Genomic DNA, 15,242 nt, shown 5'->3' on the forward strand with positions numbered 1-15,242 from the left:
ACATAAAAAAATTGCTTTATTCTATTTTTTTATCTCTTGTCTTTTTTTTTAAATAAGAGATTTAATCCTTGTGGGGTGCAATCTACCCCTAACTATACATAGAAAAGAACATATGTCCATCAATAGGTTCCCCGGTAGCATATGGAATAAAAAATAACTTTTGTCAATGATAGACGACCAATCTTTCTAGGTTAAGGACCCACTTTGAGCCCCCTTTCAAAAGGGGATCAGGAATAATAGCATTGGAATAGAGCTAGACATGTCTAGTTTCTAACTTGTTTTAGTAAAATATTTTTCTTCACAATTTTTATCGAATATAATATTTGTTATATGAACGTTTCGAATTTTATTTTAAAAAATAATAAAATATTTATTATTTTTTAATACATGTATTAGTATAAATTACTAAGCAAATTTCATTAAATATTATGCTTTTATGTATACTTTGTAGTAGTAGGGGATTAAGTTTCTTTGAGGCCCTAGGCGTAATTTCGTTATAAGGCCCTTTATGTAAATGTTTATATTAAAAAGACAATACAATTATCAATTTGTGAGTTATGTCACTGTTCTTGCCGGGTGCGAAATATACACTTTTTTAAATTTTTAGAAGCGAATTATCTTTTTACTATGTAATTTTTGAGGCCTTCTAGAGACTACAAGTCCCTAGCCGTCTATTGGGTAATTCGTGGTATTTCTACTTCATTTTCCTACTTTTGTTAGATTTACTTAACCTTCAAATAAATTGCACGTGTGATTAGATGCGATAAACGAATTCATTTTTAAAATAACACACGAGGAAATTTATCAAATTATTTAATAAATCGCCTGAGAAATGCTATCATTATTTAGATAACAGCACTATGACGTCGTTCGATACATGAAGAAATTAACATTTGGCAATCTTTAAAAGTGTAAACGTTTTCTTAAACGTATCTAATCTATCTTCGAGAGATGAAATGTGTCGACGAGTTGAGCAACTTTGTTATTGTTGTTGTTGTTGTTATAGTGGTTTTTTTTTTACCTCTTCTTCTTTATAGAATCTCGACCATTTGATGATAAGAAAAAAAAAAAAGAATAAAGTAGACGAAACAAGTTTAACCTATTTTTATTTTCATGCAACATTAGCAATGAAAAAAAATAAGGTTAGTAGTAAATGATGATTAAATGATGATTCATCAGATTGACTGATTTATAAATAAATGGTCCATTGCCACGAAAAGATATCAAATTTACAGATGATAGATTTCTCAATGTCATATTTACCTCCTCAATTTTTTTACGCTAGTTTATACGTTCAATTGATAGGGAAAAAAACTTTAAAGAAGATTAAATTTACTCACGTTTCGATATTCCAAAATACACAAGTAGTATTAAAATTTCCAGGATATAGATGCTCTAGAGTAATCTCTACGCGCATTCCTTCCGGTAGATTAATGGAAGTAGTGCTGTCACCAAAATTGAAGCCAATTGTTTTCGAATTAATTCTGAAAAAAAAAACAATAAGAATCATTTAAATTATGCGCCAAACGGAAATAATTAACATTGTTGTAGAATTTTTTTTCTAACTCGGATTGCATCTGTAAATTATAGATGTTATTGACGTTTGTATCATTTAGTACTCCAAGAAATTATATTAAAAAAATTGATAATACTATAGATAAAATAGTTTAGTATAATATATTAAATACAGATTGTATTACGGAGGCTTATAGAAAAAGTTCTATTAATGCAACTAGCCATTAATGAAATAATTACAGGTAGTTTCATTAAATATGAATGCTGTAAAAAATACTATTCTTGAAGTGATGATAGCAGATGCATTGATGTAATCAATGATATTAAATCTGTTATTATTATAAATGATGAGAGAATCTAATCAGGTTTTTATATCCGTTTTAATAAGTTTAACAATGAAGTAGGTGAATTAAAAGTTCTTTTGGAGTAACGTACGATGCTGAAGCTATAATATATTCTTTATTAAAGAAGATTTATAAACGTTTTAAATATCTATAATAAGAAAATTTGCAGTTTCACAGTTGTATTGATGATAGTGTAAAATATATAATATACCATATAATAAATTTAAGTAAAAGTCAAGTGATAAAATGTATAGGGGAGACCGGGGCAAGATCGGCATGTTAAGCTTTGCTTAAATTTTGTGTAATAAATACTGCTGTAAACTAAAAAAAAAAGCTTTGCATATTGTCTATTGGAATGTTTTCTTACTATAGAACTGGTTAAAATCAGTTTGGAAATAAAAATAATTAAAATAATTACAACTTTACAAGAAGAGAGAAATTGACGAAGTTGCCCCGGGTATAGGGGCAAGATCGGCAACTTCTCTCTTTTTGTAAAGTTGTAATTATTTTAATTATTTTTATTAAAGTTGCCCCTGGTATAGGGGCAACAGTAATGGGGCAAGATAGGCACGTATATAAAATTATGTTATTAACAATGTATAAGTTGGAATTCACTATTAAAACAAAGAAATACAAATCCAACACCCATTTAATATTATTACAACGAAATGCAAGTTCAAAGACATATATACATGAATAACAAATGCAAACATGTTTTCATTTATCATCTGTTTGATTTTTATCCTTTGCTTCTAATGTGGCTTTATGTTGCCGATCTTACCCCGCTAGTCATGATTTCGAAACATTAAGTACAACCCTGAGAACAGAATGCCAAGCCACGATCTGGCCACGTGAATAAGTTGAAGTTACATCCTTCTAACAGGAAAAGTAACTTTCGTTATCATGGAATTATAACAAAACCTGCCAATTCAATATAAATGGAAAAAAAATATTATATGGAATTGAACGAAAATGAAAATTTGCTTGATAATTCAACTACGCTTGTTGGAGAACAATAAAAACACTACACTCAACAAGCCACCAATAAAACTCAACTGCCTAACCTATAACCAAAGTCTCCTTTTAATTTGTTTTTAAAAAAAAGCGCTTGACAAACTTGCCCCGTATGCCGAAGTTGCCCCTGTCTCCCCTATATCTAGATAGATTGCAGGCTACAAAAATCTGTCAGTCCAACAGATGATGATAGATCTTCCATAAAGAAACAATGGAGAAATAAAATTTCGGCAGATGTTAAAAATTTACTGATGCGGCAAGAATTTTAATGTTAGAAATGTATTAAAGACACAGATAACTCAAAAACTAGAAGATTATGCCAAAGCTCTATAATTATAACTTACAATGCTAAGGTTACAATAAATAATAAAATAAAAATCTCGAAACAATGGATGATCCAAATATCTACTAATGTAGAAAATAATAGTGAAATTGCAATCGACAATGCCAAGTTGCAAAATTACTTTACCTTACTGCATATTGTTTAAGTTTTTCTTAATTTATTCTTTTTAATTGTTTTTAACGCAAGGCCATTCATTAATAATTTATATTTTACACAATAGATATAATCATTTTTATTATTTTATAGAAAATAATAAATTAAAAAAAAAAAAATAAATAATAATAATACAAAAGATTTAAGAATATTTATGGTGTTTTTCTATACGAATTATTGAAATTACGAATTAATAAAAATCTCTCGACTCACTCCCATTTTTCTTGATCTTCTGATAGATAAGGCGCGATATTCTTATAAATAATGCCAAATCCAGTTCGAAATGAAGTGCAAGTAGGTAATTTGTAATGTGTCAAGTTCTTTGGTAGATAAATGCTAGTCGATGTATTCATAAGATCACGCGAACGAGGAAATAATATTTGAGAATTTTCTTTCAGAAAAAAGTTCTGTAATGCTGAAAATAGTTAAATGTCTAATTAATAATTGTTAAAAATATATATATATATATATATAAATGATAAAATTTTATTTACTAGCTCAATTCTTTTCGCATTTAGGCAAATGCACTATGTAAATGTTAAGATCTAAATTTTAAATACTTAAAATGGAAAACGTTTAAATAATATTTACTAATTTAAAAAAAAGATGTAAACAGTTTTTTTATTAGTGGCTTTTTCATAATTATATCAGCATTTTCTTAATAACTAAGTTTAAAGTATTGTCTTCATGAAACTAAGATCTGGATGAATTGTTAGCGGCAGAAATTCCGAAAAAAATATGAAGATATTTCGCAGAACTGATGTTAATAATTTAGTCATCAAAATATAAAATAAATTTCTGTAAAAATTTTAAATTTTGAAACAAATTAAATATAAGTTATATGCATTATTTTTTAATCAAAATTGTATATTATTATAAATAAATACAGTGATATAAAATAGTGATTATTTAATATTTAAAAAGAATTTTTGTTGATTTTATTACATAAAATATGAAAAGTTGTGTAGTAGTAAATTATATATTACATACTGTGACATAAAAAAAATTACTCTTAAGTGATAAGTGCTCCCCTCTGTCGGTTAGAAAAGAAACTAAACTGGAAAATACTTTAATAAGTGATTACAAGAGAACTAACCTAAATTTTCTTCCACAATACTTTCTTCATTATTCGAAATAGATCCACAAGCAATTATTCTTCCAATGTTCTCCATTTTTTGCATAAAATCATTAGCAGTTTTGACTCGTTTTTCCTAATTTCAATTCGAAATTATTAATAAAGAATATTAATTATTGATTAAATAGTCTATTTTAACTTACTCCTGATAAACTTTTCCAGCCAGATTTTTGTTTATTGTCTAATAAGTTACTTCCTGTTTTCAATATGGCTTTACTAAATGTAACAACAGTGTAAGACTCGGATCCAAAACTACTGTTATTTGCATCGAAATGTTTTAGTAAATTTTTAATTGTTTCCATCACGCCATTCAAATCGCCTAATTTTAAATCCTGTTTAGATAATTGTGATAACTTCTCTGCTATTTGAGTTGTATCTTTGCCTTGGTTTATCTGTAATATTAATTCTATTAAAAGATGTTTTTAAACGTGATTTTACTATACAATAATATTTTCATCGATCTATGGAATCTTTCCTGCAAAAATGAAAATATTTCTTGGATTTTACTTATGTAAGATATTGCGTGAGATACGGAACACAATTTCTCTCATGATAATATATTTCTTCTATATTTTATAAGGGATATATTCTTNTTAAAAAGTAGGAAAATATTTTAAATTTATAAATAGGAAATATCGATTTTTAAAATAATTTCTCTCGATATTTCATTTTAATACCGACAAGAGAGCAGAGAGAGAAATTTAGGATGTCTGTCCAAGTTATGAAGTGAAACGGAAGACATAAAGAATATAAATGTCATAAACATCAGTTACCGAAGTTCGGTTCATTATTTGGACAAAGATTCACATTAATTTTCTAAACATAAATAAACTTTTTCAAATAACATATACTTTATACGTGTTATTTAAAAATAGAAGTGTATAAAAATTAATTAATTGTATATGCTTATATAGAAATTAATTTTTTATATACCTATATTTTTAAATAATACATATATATGCTAGTAATATAAATAGTATAAAAATTAAACTTTGTCTTAATTACATAACACATATACACACACATCTATATAGCATATATTATATATATATATGCTTATGGCTTTATATGGAATATATGGTATAGTAAAATAGAAAATAATTTCGTCTTTAGATGCTTTTGTAGTTAAAAAACGTGAAAGGAATAAGAAAAAGTTAAAAGAAAGAATAAAATGGCATTGAAAGAGCCCATTTGCTTACCGATGTTAACGATTGAATAAAAGATTCCTTTTGAACTGAAGCTTTCTTTCTATTTTTATATTTGGTTTGTAAAATTCCATTTTATTCTTTTTACTTTATTTTTATTTTCAATTTTACTTTATAAAGTTTTAATAAATATAATAAACAAAAAGAAACTATAGAATAGGCCAATGATCTTTTAATTTTCAAATTGCGAGAAAATGACTTTAAAAATGATAAAATATATAAACTTTAAACAAATAATAAAAATATTATTAAATGCTTGAAATATATTTTCGTAAAAAATAAAATAATAAAAATAAACACGTATAGGCTTACCTCTTGATTAATTTGATCAATCCAAGAACTAATGCAACCATCCAAATTCGGTTCTTCTGTCTCCCAATGTCCAGACTTATTGCAATACCACAAAGCTTTTCCTAAATAAGAATTCTATTTTTATTTAGAACTCTTATTGAAACCAGTTTATTTTCAAAAAATTCAAAGATTTTATGAGAAATAATTTAATAGGATTTCTTAATTACAAAGGTCCTTACATAATTATGGATTTATGGAATGGTTTTTATTATTTAATGATTTATAAATTTCTTTTCAATGAAAAATAAAACATTTCTGGATAATGATAATTTAAAATAATTACTGAAATTAAAGAAATTAAAATGAATTCTGTCTAGTAATTACGAAAATTCGCATAAAATCAGAGCTTTTATTTTTAAAGAAAGAAAATTAAATTATTAAATGTGAGTTTTTTATTGAGTGTTATCAATGCCACTAATGATTAAAAAACACTTATTTCGAAAGAATTTTTAATTGACTTTGAAACAAAATATTATTTTAAAATGATTAATTGTTATATTCAGCTATATTTTAAATTTATCTACACGTTCCTACATAATATTATATATTGCAATTAGATGAAATCTTTAAATTGAAACCTTGTAAATTGACATTTTTGTTAAAATATGTTAACTTTTCACTTACCAACTGTTTCTTTCGGACAATTTATGGTAGCATATTTACCAGCACAAGTTCTCGGCCATTCAATACCTTGAAATGTTTTTCCTTCACAGTAAAGCATTTCTTCTGGTGTCGTTTTTACTTCTTCTGTTATTGTTGGTGACGTTGGATGATAAGAAGTTATTGATTTTGTATTTTTTGTTATACTTGACGATGTAACATCCGGTGTTTTAGATACTTCGCTCGTAGTTTCACTAATAAAAAAAAAATGTTTCAATTTCGTTATCTTTCATATAATCATTTAAGGGTGCCATTTGTAGAAAAATTTAATATAAAAAGAAATTACAGAACGAACAGAAATTGATTTCGTAAATATTCTAACTCTAATGCAATAAGCAGATTTACAAAATCAAATTTATACAAGAGTGAATTTATGTTTTCGTTTATCACACGTAATAGCAGTACAATCTATGGTAAACTGACATCTTTTACATATATATATATGAAAAATATGGCATTGATTTCCTCAGTGATAAGTGGATAACGTTTTCTGTTAAAAGAAAATCCTATTTTAATCACTTATCTACTTATTAAAATTGGGCATATATAACCACATGACATTATATTAATCAGCTAATGGAAATTTCATTATATTTATAAATTTATCATACGATGTTATCTTATAATTAATTTTTTTTTATTCCACTGTATTCACAATACTAGAAATTTCACATTGTCATTATCTGTTTCAATAACGAATAGTCAAAGCTACATAAGGTTTCATTACTGTGAGAAATTTTTGATTAAAAATATTGATGTTTTAATTTGATGCATTAATACTTAAAATTTTAACGAAATTAATTAATGAATTTCGAATTTTTATATTATTTTAGAAGACATAAAGGTACAGAACATTATGAAATGTTCATAAGAATTACAAATACATTAAGTCTATAACATCATTGCATGTTTAGTCTAAATGAAACGTTTTATGGTCTATATTTATTCCTTAAAATGTACACCTTTATATAATAATATCAGTATTAAATATATAATATATTATAGTCGCAAATAAATTTTAATTCATTTCTATAGAGTTAAATAATAATAATATTAGTCCACTGTATATTTTACCTAAAATATTGACTTACGTAGGTTCAGTGATATAATTTACTGATGACACAACGAAACGATAGGGATATATTCATATCTATACCAAGAAATGGATAATTTAAACTAGTGTTTTTAGAGATAATGCTCTTTCCTACCATCGTGTAAGTTTCGGGCAATTCAGCAAGTAACATTTTTATTGTATCTCTTCTGGAAAGATTTATTTACTTTCAGATTTATAAACCAGTTTATTACTTGTTAACAGTTAAAATTTTCGGTTATAAATAGATATAAGAATAGAAGTTATTTATAAAAGTAATTCTTTAAGTTATGAAATTGAAAAAATAATATAATTTTACAAAATAGTAACTTGTATATAAAGAGAAATTTATTAATTCTAATAGAGCTTATCAACATTTATAGCATTTACCAGTTGTAGAGAGCATTTTCATATCCTTCGATTCGATTAATCTTATCATCTTACTTCATGAGAAACATTTCACAATCAGGAATTAAAACCAAATAGTTACAGTTAAATCAATTGAATTTTCATTATCAATACAAATTAAATGTTTAATTAGTAAGGCTCATAAGTACAGTACATCCCTAACTTCTTAGGAACTAATTTAATTAGCGTTAAACATATCAAAGTAAGGCAAGGATACTATTTAAATATTTAAGGAATAATTTGAATAATATTAAAAATATAAAATAGATAATAGTATATTTTAAAAATACAAAAAACTATATTTTTCTAAAGCATATAGATTGTAAGCAGACTCACTAAATTATTTATATATATTCTAAATTAACATTTATTCTGTTTTAAATTTTCTAAACAGTAACAGGTGTTAATCACGTGTATTTTACAAGTAATTTTTGGGGAATATTATAAAAATAATCTATGATTTTATCATTATAAAAAAGAAAAAAAAAAGATTAATTCATGTTTTATTGAAAATAATTTTATTAAATTTCACAAAAAAATATCTGTAATAAAAAATTCATGACTTGATGAATATAAATTTTTGATTTTGTCTTTTTTTTTTCTTTTTTTTTTAACAAAATCATCTAAGATGTTCATATAAAATACATAGACGTGTATAAATATAACATATTCTTGTAAAATATGAAGTAGTTTTATTAAATAACAAAACTAGAATTATTTAAAGACTATCATTTTTATAAAACTTTAAATCATTTAGAAATTTTGAATTTTCTACAGAAGCAAATTTTCACGTAGCAAATTTAAATTTATTGCAGAACTTACACATGAAAAAATTTATATTTACTTATTGAAAAACTTCTAACTGTAAAGGGCATAAACTAAGAAAAAACATGTATTTGACGTATAGGCTAAAAAAACACGTTTTTTTTAGTCTATAATTTAGTAAACGTTTCCTAAATATTATAAATATAATTTCAATTTAATATATATGTCAGTTCTTATTATTGGCATATATTCAATAATTTCACGTGCTTTTCACTCAAAATCGAATGCGAGCGGTTGAAAAACCCCAGTGATTATTTGGGGTGAACTATCCCGGATATGTCGGGTCCCGTCCCTCACCGGACAGCCCCCATTGTGGACCTGATGATTAAATAGCCCTCTTAGTATCCACAGGGCGGAAATAACGAAACAAAAAATTATTTTTATATTATGTCAACATTTCTTTTATTATTAAACGCTTTTGTTTAAATCTTGCGACTCAAATTTCATCCACTTCTAATCGTTTGATCCTCTGAGGACGTACCGTACCTAAGTCCGATGGCAATGCTTTTAGTGATGTTTTAAGGGGTGGCCACACCCCACTATCCTCATCCCAATCTCAAAAAGAAATCATTTTTTAATTTTTAAAAATAATATAGTGTAATAAACTTGAGGAATACAGAATTATTCGGGCTATCCATAGAATAGAATTGAAGGAATAGTTATTCATAAATATGAAGCCAATACCCAGAAAAATGAATCCAAAGCAAAGAAAAATCATATTCTACTTAAATATTATTCTATTATTTCAAATTTTATTGTGATATTAATTTAGAAATTGCTGAACGTTCTAAATTTAAAAATATATTAATAATGATAAACAATATAATATAATAAAATATCGTAAATACAGTATAAAAAGTATTGTATAGACATTATTTTTTTCATATTTTTTCTAAATTTTTTCTAATAGAACATTATTTTTTTCTTACTTTTTCTATGTTGAAATAATCGATTTATATGTAGAAGATAAATCGATTATTTCAACAATCAATCATTTAAAACATATTTAAAAACATTTCTTAGAATGCTAAGAAAATTCTCTATAGGAAAGTTTCTCAGATATAATGTACTGTACAAAGGAAAGGACAATCCTTTATGCTTAAGTTAATTCTGTATTTCATATAGTTTTTATGTTTTAAGTAATACGTAAATGTTAATTAAAATCAAATCAATGTTTTATGATATATAATTAAAATCACATAATATAGCGGAGAGACTTTAGAAGTGATTAAAACATTCAAACAACACTTAAATCAAGAAAGGATTATTTTAATTCTTACACTCCATCGTACAATTATAAGTTACCTATCAAATGCACTTGGCCAAAGATGCTTTGCTTCGGCCTGTGACGATTCCTCCTCAGTGATAATACAATTGAATTGTCATTGAGGAGGCCGAAGCATCTTCACTTTGACGAAGTGCATTTGCATTTGATAGATAACTTATAATTGTACGATGGAGTGTAAGAATTAAAATAATTCTTTCTTGATTTAAGTGTTGTTTGAATGTTTAATCATCTCTGAAGTCGGAAGAGGCTGGAATTTTTTCTCTATCTTCACTATCAGAGTAGAATTTAAATTCTTTAAATTTTACCTTTTATACAATTAAATGTGTAGTTTTTTTTTTACTAATAATAAGTCTTTATTTCTTTATTTATTATTTTTGAATTCATTCTAACGCAATCCATCCCTGCATTTTCAATTATTCAAAGAAAATTGGAGATGCTTTCTCGTTTCTTGTCTAGACTAACAAGTAAGCACTTTTCGTTTGTACTAATATACTGAAGTAGGAAGTGCTCAACAAATGTGAAAATAGGTCATTTAACTTCATAAAATATTGAGTGTTACTTGTTGCGGTATGTGATAACATAAGTTTATGGTTATCTTATCAATTTCAAATGATTAAAAAAAATATATATAATATAATATTTTGTTATAAATTAACGAAATAGTTTTAAAAACGTAGTTAAAACTGCGTTTTTCTAGTCAAATGAATCATTAGATTAAATTATCTACTATATTTTTATTTTTATTCAATACGAATTCAATCTTTTCATATAGAAATTATTAAAAAGTAGCACGAAATTCTAATTTTAATTATATTTGGAAAATTACGGATCATTCATAACTTACCTAATGCTATTTTTATACTTTTCAACTACAATTCCACTCCCCGTAATGCTCAGTAACGCTATCGCACATACTTAACCCCAAAATTATGCTTAATCCCCTTTAATTATACTAAGGAATAATGCACAGCACGAAATGACGAACGTTACATTATTTAATTAATTACATGTATAACAGTGTAAAAACAGTACAATTCTCTACGCAACACTTCAGAAACAGAAAGTAATCATTCTGTTACCCGAGAATCGAGATCCTACATTACGTAACATTTTTGTAAACTACTTGTAATGGATTATAACGATTACCTGTATACCCACTAATAAGATACCTATATATCTGTGTTACTTAATTTATGGAAGGCTCCTTGTGTTACGATTATTTTGTCACGTATAGTACTTTAATACATTTTAAAATATTCAATAAAAATTAAACACTTACATTGACGTATTTTCGTTTTCCTTAGTAATTCTGAGTTCGCACAAAACTTGGAATTTATTTGTTTCACTTTTATGTATAAATAATTTATCTTTAATATTTAATGCCAAGTAACTGCAAAACTTATTTGTGGCACTAAGTTTATTGTCTGTTTTCAACTCAAACCGATCACCATTTATCCATCTATGCTCAAGATTGAGATATCCACAACAGATTCCATTAGTCCATACTGAAATTAAGATTTAAAACTAAATCAATCTTAAACATGGTAAAAGTAAATGATAGGTTAACCTAATTACCTTTCGACTTTGTGAAGTTTATTGATGATTTTTTTAATAATGTTTTCAACTCTTTTTCACTGCTAAAGCTTACACTGTCTACTAGATCGGGAAGATCTTCATAAAATCTTCGGCAAGCGGTTCTTGCAGCTGACCATGATTTCTTTCTACTCAGTAAGAAATAGCACTTATCTTGAGTGCAGAATGTATTCGGATTATCTGGAGAACAACATCGCCTTCGAGCTTCTGTTAATTTTTCTTCTGTAAGATTTACAACTGCCATTTATTCAAATTTGTTTTTTTTTTTCGTAACTCTACGTATTCAACTTCATATTAAATCATTTTTTTAATATAAAAGATCATTCTGAATCACTATTTAAGATCCATTTTTAAGATATTTTTTGAGTTAATTTTATATATATATATATTTTTTTTTTCAATGTTCGGAATGTTCAAAACATTTGAATAAAAGAAATAATAAAGAAATAGTAATAATTAATACGACATAAATAAATATTGTTTTTGATTTAACTTTACTCAATAATTATAATTTATTATTCGAATTTATAAACGAGATATTAAGATTCTATGTTAATTTTTCACATTTTGCCATAATGAAAATGTTCGGTAAAGCAAAAGAAAAATGTACAGACCGGAAATTTTGTCGGTTAAAAAGAGGTTTTACTGTATTTCATTATCGACGTGTATATAAATTTATATACAGGAGGATCAGTCCAATGATAATTTGTAAGAAAAATTTCTTAACGTCGATTTTAAGCGGATATGAAAATAATGTGTACCTGTTGTGTTTTGTGTACAGTACTCGTTTACACTCCCAACTTTTGTAGTATGGTATAAAATAAAAATATATTTGGGGACAATTTCCCACACATAAATATTAGGGGGAAATAGTGAGAGTGTGAGGACATATTCCCTAATATTTTCCCTCTTAATGTTCTTCCGTTGACACCCAGAATCATGAAAAATATTCATAAAAAGAATTAAATAGCAATAGATTTATAAATTTAAGTTCAATAAGTTTGCAATTTTCTTTTTAAATTATTGATCGACGTAAAGGTTAAAATTTCAGAAAAATAAAAATAGAAAATTCAAGTAGCAATAACTGTCACGAAATAATCAAATAGAGCGTTAATGTCTGAAGCTATAGAAGAAAATCAATCATTGTCCACACTATAATCAATCATAGTGTCCTGTTACAATTAGTTGCGGTATCCACACCAATAACCGACAATTACCCGAATAATGCGATAAGAATTGTGCTCCTTATAAAAATATATGACAGTAAAAATTCAATTCAAAACAAGTGATATAAAATAATTAATTAATATGCCCTTTTGACAACTATTCATTATAATGGTATCAAGGTCGATATGATATCGCATATGTTCGCCTTAATTCGATTGCCTTAGAAACCGAATGTATCCTTTTTATTCCAATGATAACAGGCATCAAAAACAGACGAAAGTAAAGCCAAATATTATGACATCGCAAGAATTGCCGAGCAACAAAATAAGTATTAATTCAGTTATTTGCTTGGTTGATATGACGACATTATTCATTATGCTTATTTCTTAATTCTTAATAGATAAGCTTGATTAGATTTCATTCCTCGGTCTTTTTCTATAAAATGAGAGATGAAAGCTAGGGATTTTTTCCGGATCAACAGAAAACTTAGGGCCCATATTGGTTCCCATCTCCATAAATTAATACTGTTTTTATTAATAAAATATTTAAGAGTAATAAAAAAAAATTCTACATATTTCATTTGCCAAAATAAAGGGCCAAAGAAGCCCACTCTACTCTAGGGTCCCGCACGAGCTTTATACAAGGTCTCGATGATCCTTTACGTACTTATCAAGATGCTAATAGCCCAAGGGTTGGCAAGCAAGAGTTCAGTGGGAGCCGAAATGTAGGTTTTGCAAAATGCATGAAAGCCGCAGTTCTGTACTTTTTTTTTTAATTCTGTACCGCAGTTCTGTACCGCGATTTTATAATATAATATAAAAACAAATATTGAATTTTTTAAATAAACATATTTTCACAAAATTGTGGAAATAAAATTGTAAAAATAATAATAAAAAAACAGAAATTAACACTTTCAGTAAGAGCCGCATTTGCCTATGCCTGTATACTGTTATTACTTTTAATTCTATTTAAAATCAAAGAATAAGAACTATTTAAGTCTAAGATATTATGTAAATTTTTTCATTTGCATATCATAGAATCAATAGATTTAAATTTTAAAAGAATTTCTAATAGGTTTGTTTTGGAAATGTACAAATTAAACTCATTTTTATTTAATTAGAAAAAAATTACACGGCATTCATTTTCTATTTATTTATTAAGATTATTTTAAGATCTTTAAATTTTAAAGAAAATTAGATGTTTAACTTCGGTTATGATGCGTGATATTGTGTAAAGGGTTAGAAGAAACCGACCATAAACAACACTTTATACGGCATTTCTTATCGAATTCAGTGATACCGACTGTTATTTAGACTGCGTTAAGTTATCAGATACGAAATAACGCTTAACATTTTTTCTTTCTTTTGTTTTTTTTGTTAAGTCTGTAGAAATTCGATGTTTTCGTGAAGATTTTAAAATACCCTTTCATTTCATTAACATTTTAAAGACATTACAGTGCATTAAAATTTATTCTTTTCATTTTGTGTAATCTACTTCGCACCATAAAAATTCATTATTCCATAACTTTAATCAGTACGTATTCATCAAGAGAAAATAATTATTATTAAAAAAAATCGTGTTTATATTTTCCATTCATTAATATTCGAAATAAAGTCGAGAGTATTAAGTTTCTAATTTGCATACGCAATAATTAAAGAAGGTCGAATTTTTAATTTACTTTGGTGAAGTCTGGAATGTTTCCAATTTATTTACCCATTAAGAATTAGATGAAAATTTAGAAGCAGAAAAAGTAAAATAATTAATAAGCGTAAAGAATTTAAAGCCTAATCTTGTGTGAATTTCGATACGAATTGTAAAATGATACTCACCCGTAAGATCTTTTTCTTTCTCATTTTCACTTTGACTAATGATTACAATGGATAAAAGGATAGAGAGATATAAAACTATCAAGTTGAAAGTATACATATGATGATCTTTCTACGTTCGGAAAGACTGGAGTTTTAACTTCTCTGATACCTGTCACTTTAATCTTATCTTAGTGGTGTAAAGGTTGCTTTACATTGTGCGGATTCGTCAGAAAGTACCAATTTCACATTTATAACGTAATTATCTACCATTTTGTTTAATTAAATACGTCATTTCATTAGCAATTCGAATAGATTGGTTTAAAAGAGAGAATTAAAGAAACTT

At 26.2% G+C, this 15,242-nt stretch overlaps 1 protein-coding gene across 2 annotated transcripts in view; it reads right to left on the reverse strand.

The window, feature by feature from the left end:
- The window catches only part of LOC111637155 (adhesion G protein-coupled receptor L2-like), a 26,935-nt gene extending 11,866 nt beyond the window's left edge, over positions 1-15,069 (reverse strand). For both annotated transcript variants that reach the window (XM_023382577.1, XM_023382576.1), the window contains exons 1-9: positions 14,921-15,069; positions 11,907-12,146; positions 11,611-11,836; positions 6,685-6,914; positions 6,022-6,122; positions 4,648-4,896; positions 4,466-4,580; positions 3,583-3,784; positions 1,341-1,484 (exon numbers count right to left, since the gene is read on the reverse strand). In XM_023382577.1, coding sequence (XP_023238345.1) covers positions 1,341-1,484; positions 3,583-3,784; positions 4,466-4,580; positions 4,648-4,896; positions 6,022-6,122; positions 6,685-6,914; positions 11,611-11,836; positions 11,907-12,146; positions 14,921-15,017 — 1,604 coding nt within the window. In that variant the 5' untranslated portion in view covers positions 15,018-15,069. The remainder of the gene's footprint in view (positions 1-1,340; positions 1,485-3,582; positions 3,785-4,465; positions 4,581-4,647; positions 4,897-6,021; positions 6,123-6,684; positions 6,915-11,610; positions 11,837-11,906; positions 12,147-14,920) is intronic.
- Positions 15,070-15,242: the final 173 nt, after the last annotated feature.

Source organism: Centruroides sculpturatus, unplaced genomic scaffold (genome assembly GCF_000671375.1).
Source record: "Centruroides sculpturatus isolate CEXI.00-Female unplaced genomic scaffold, Cexi_2.0 scaffold1026, whole genome shotgun sequence".
In the NCBI taxonomy this organism is placed as follows: Eukaryota; Metazoa; Arthropoda; class Arachnida; order Scorpiones; family Buthidae; genus Centruroides; species Centruroides sculpturatus.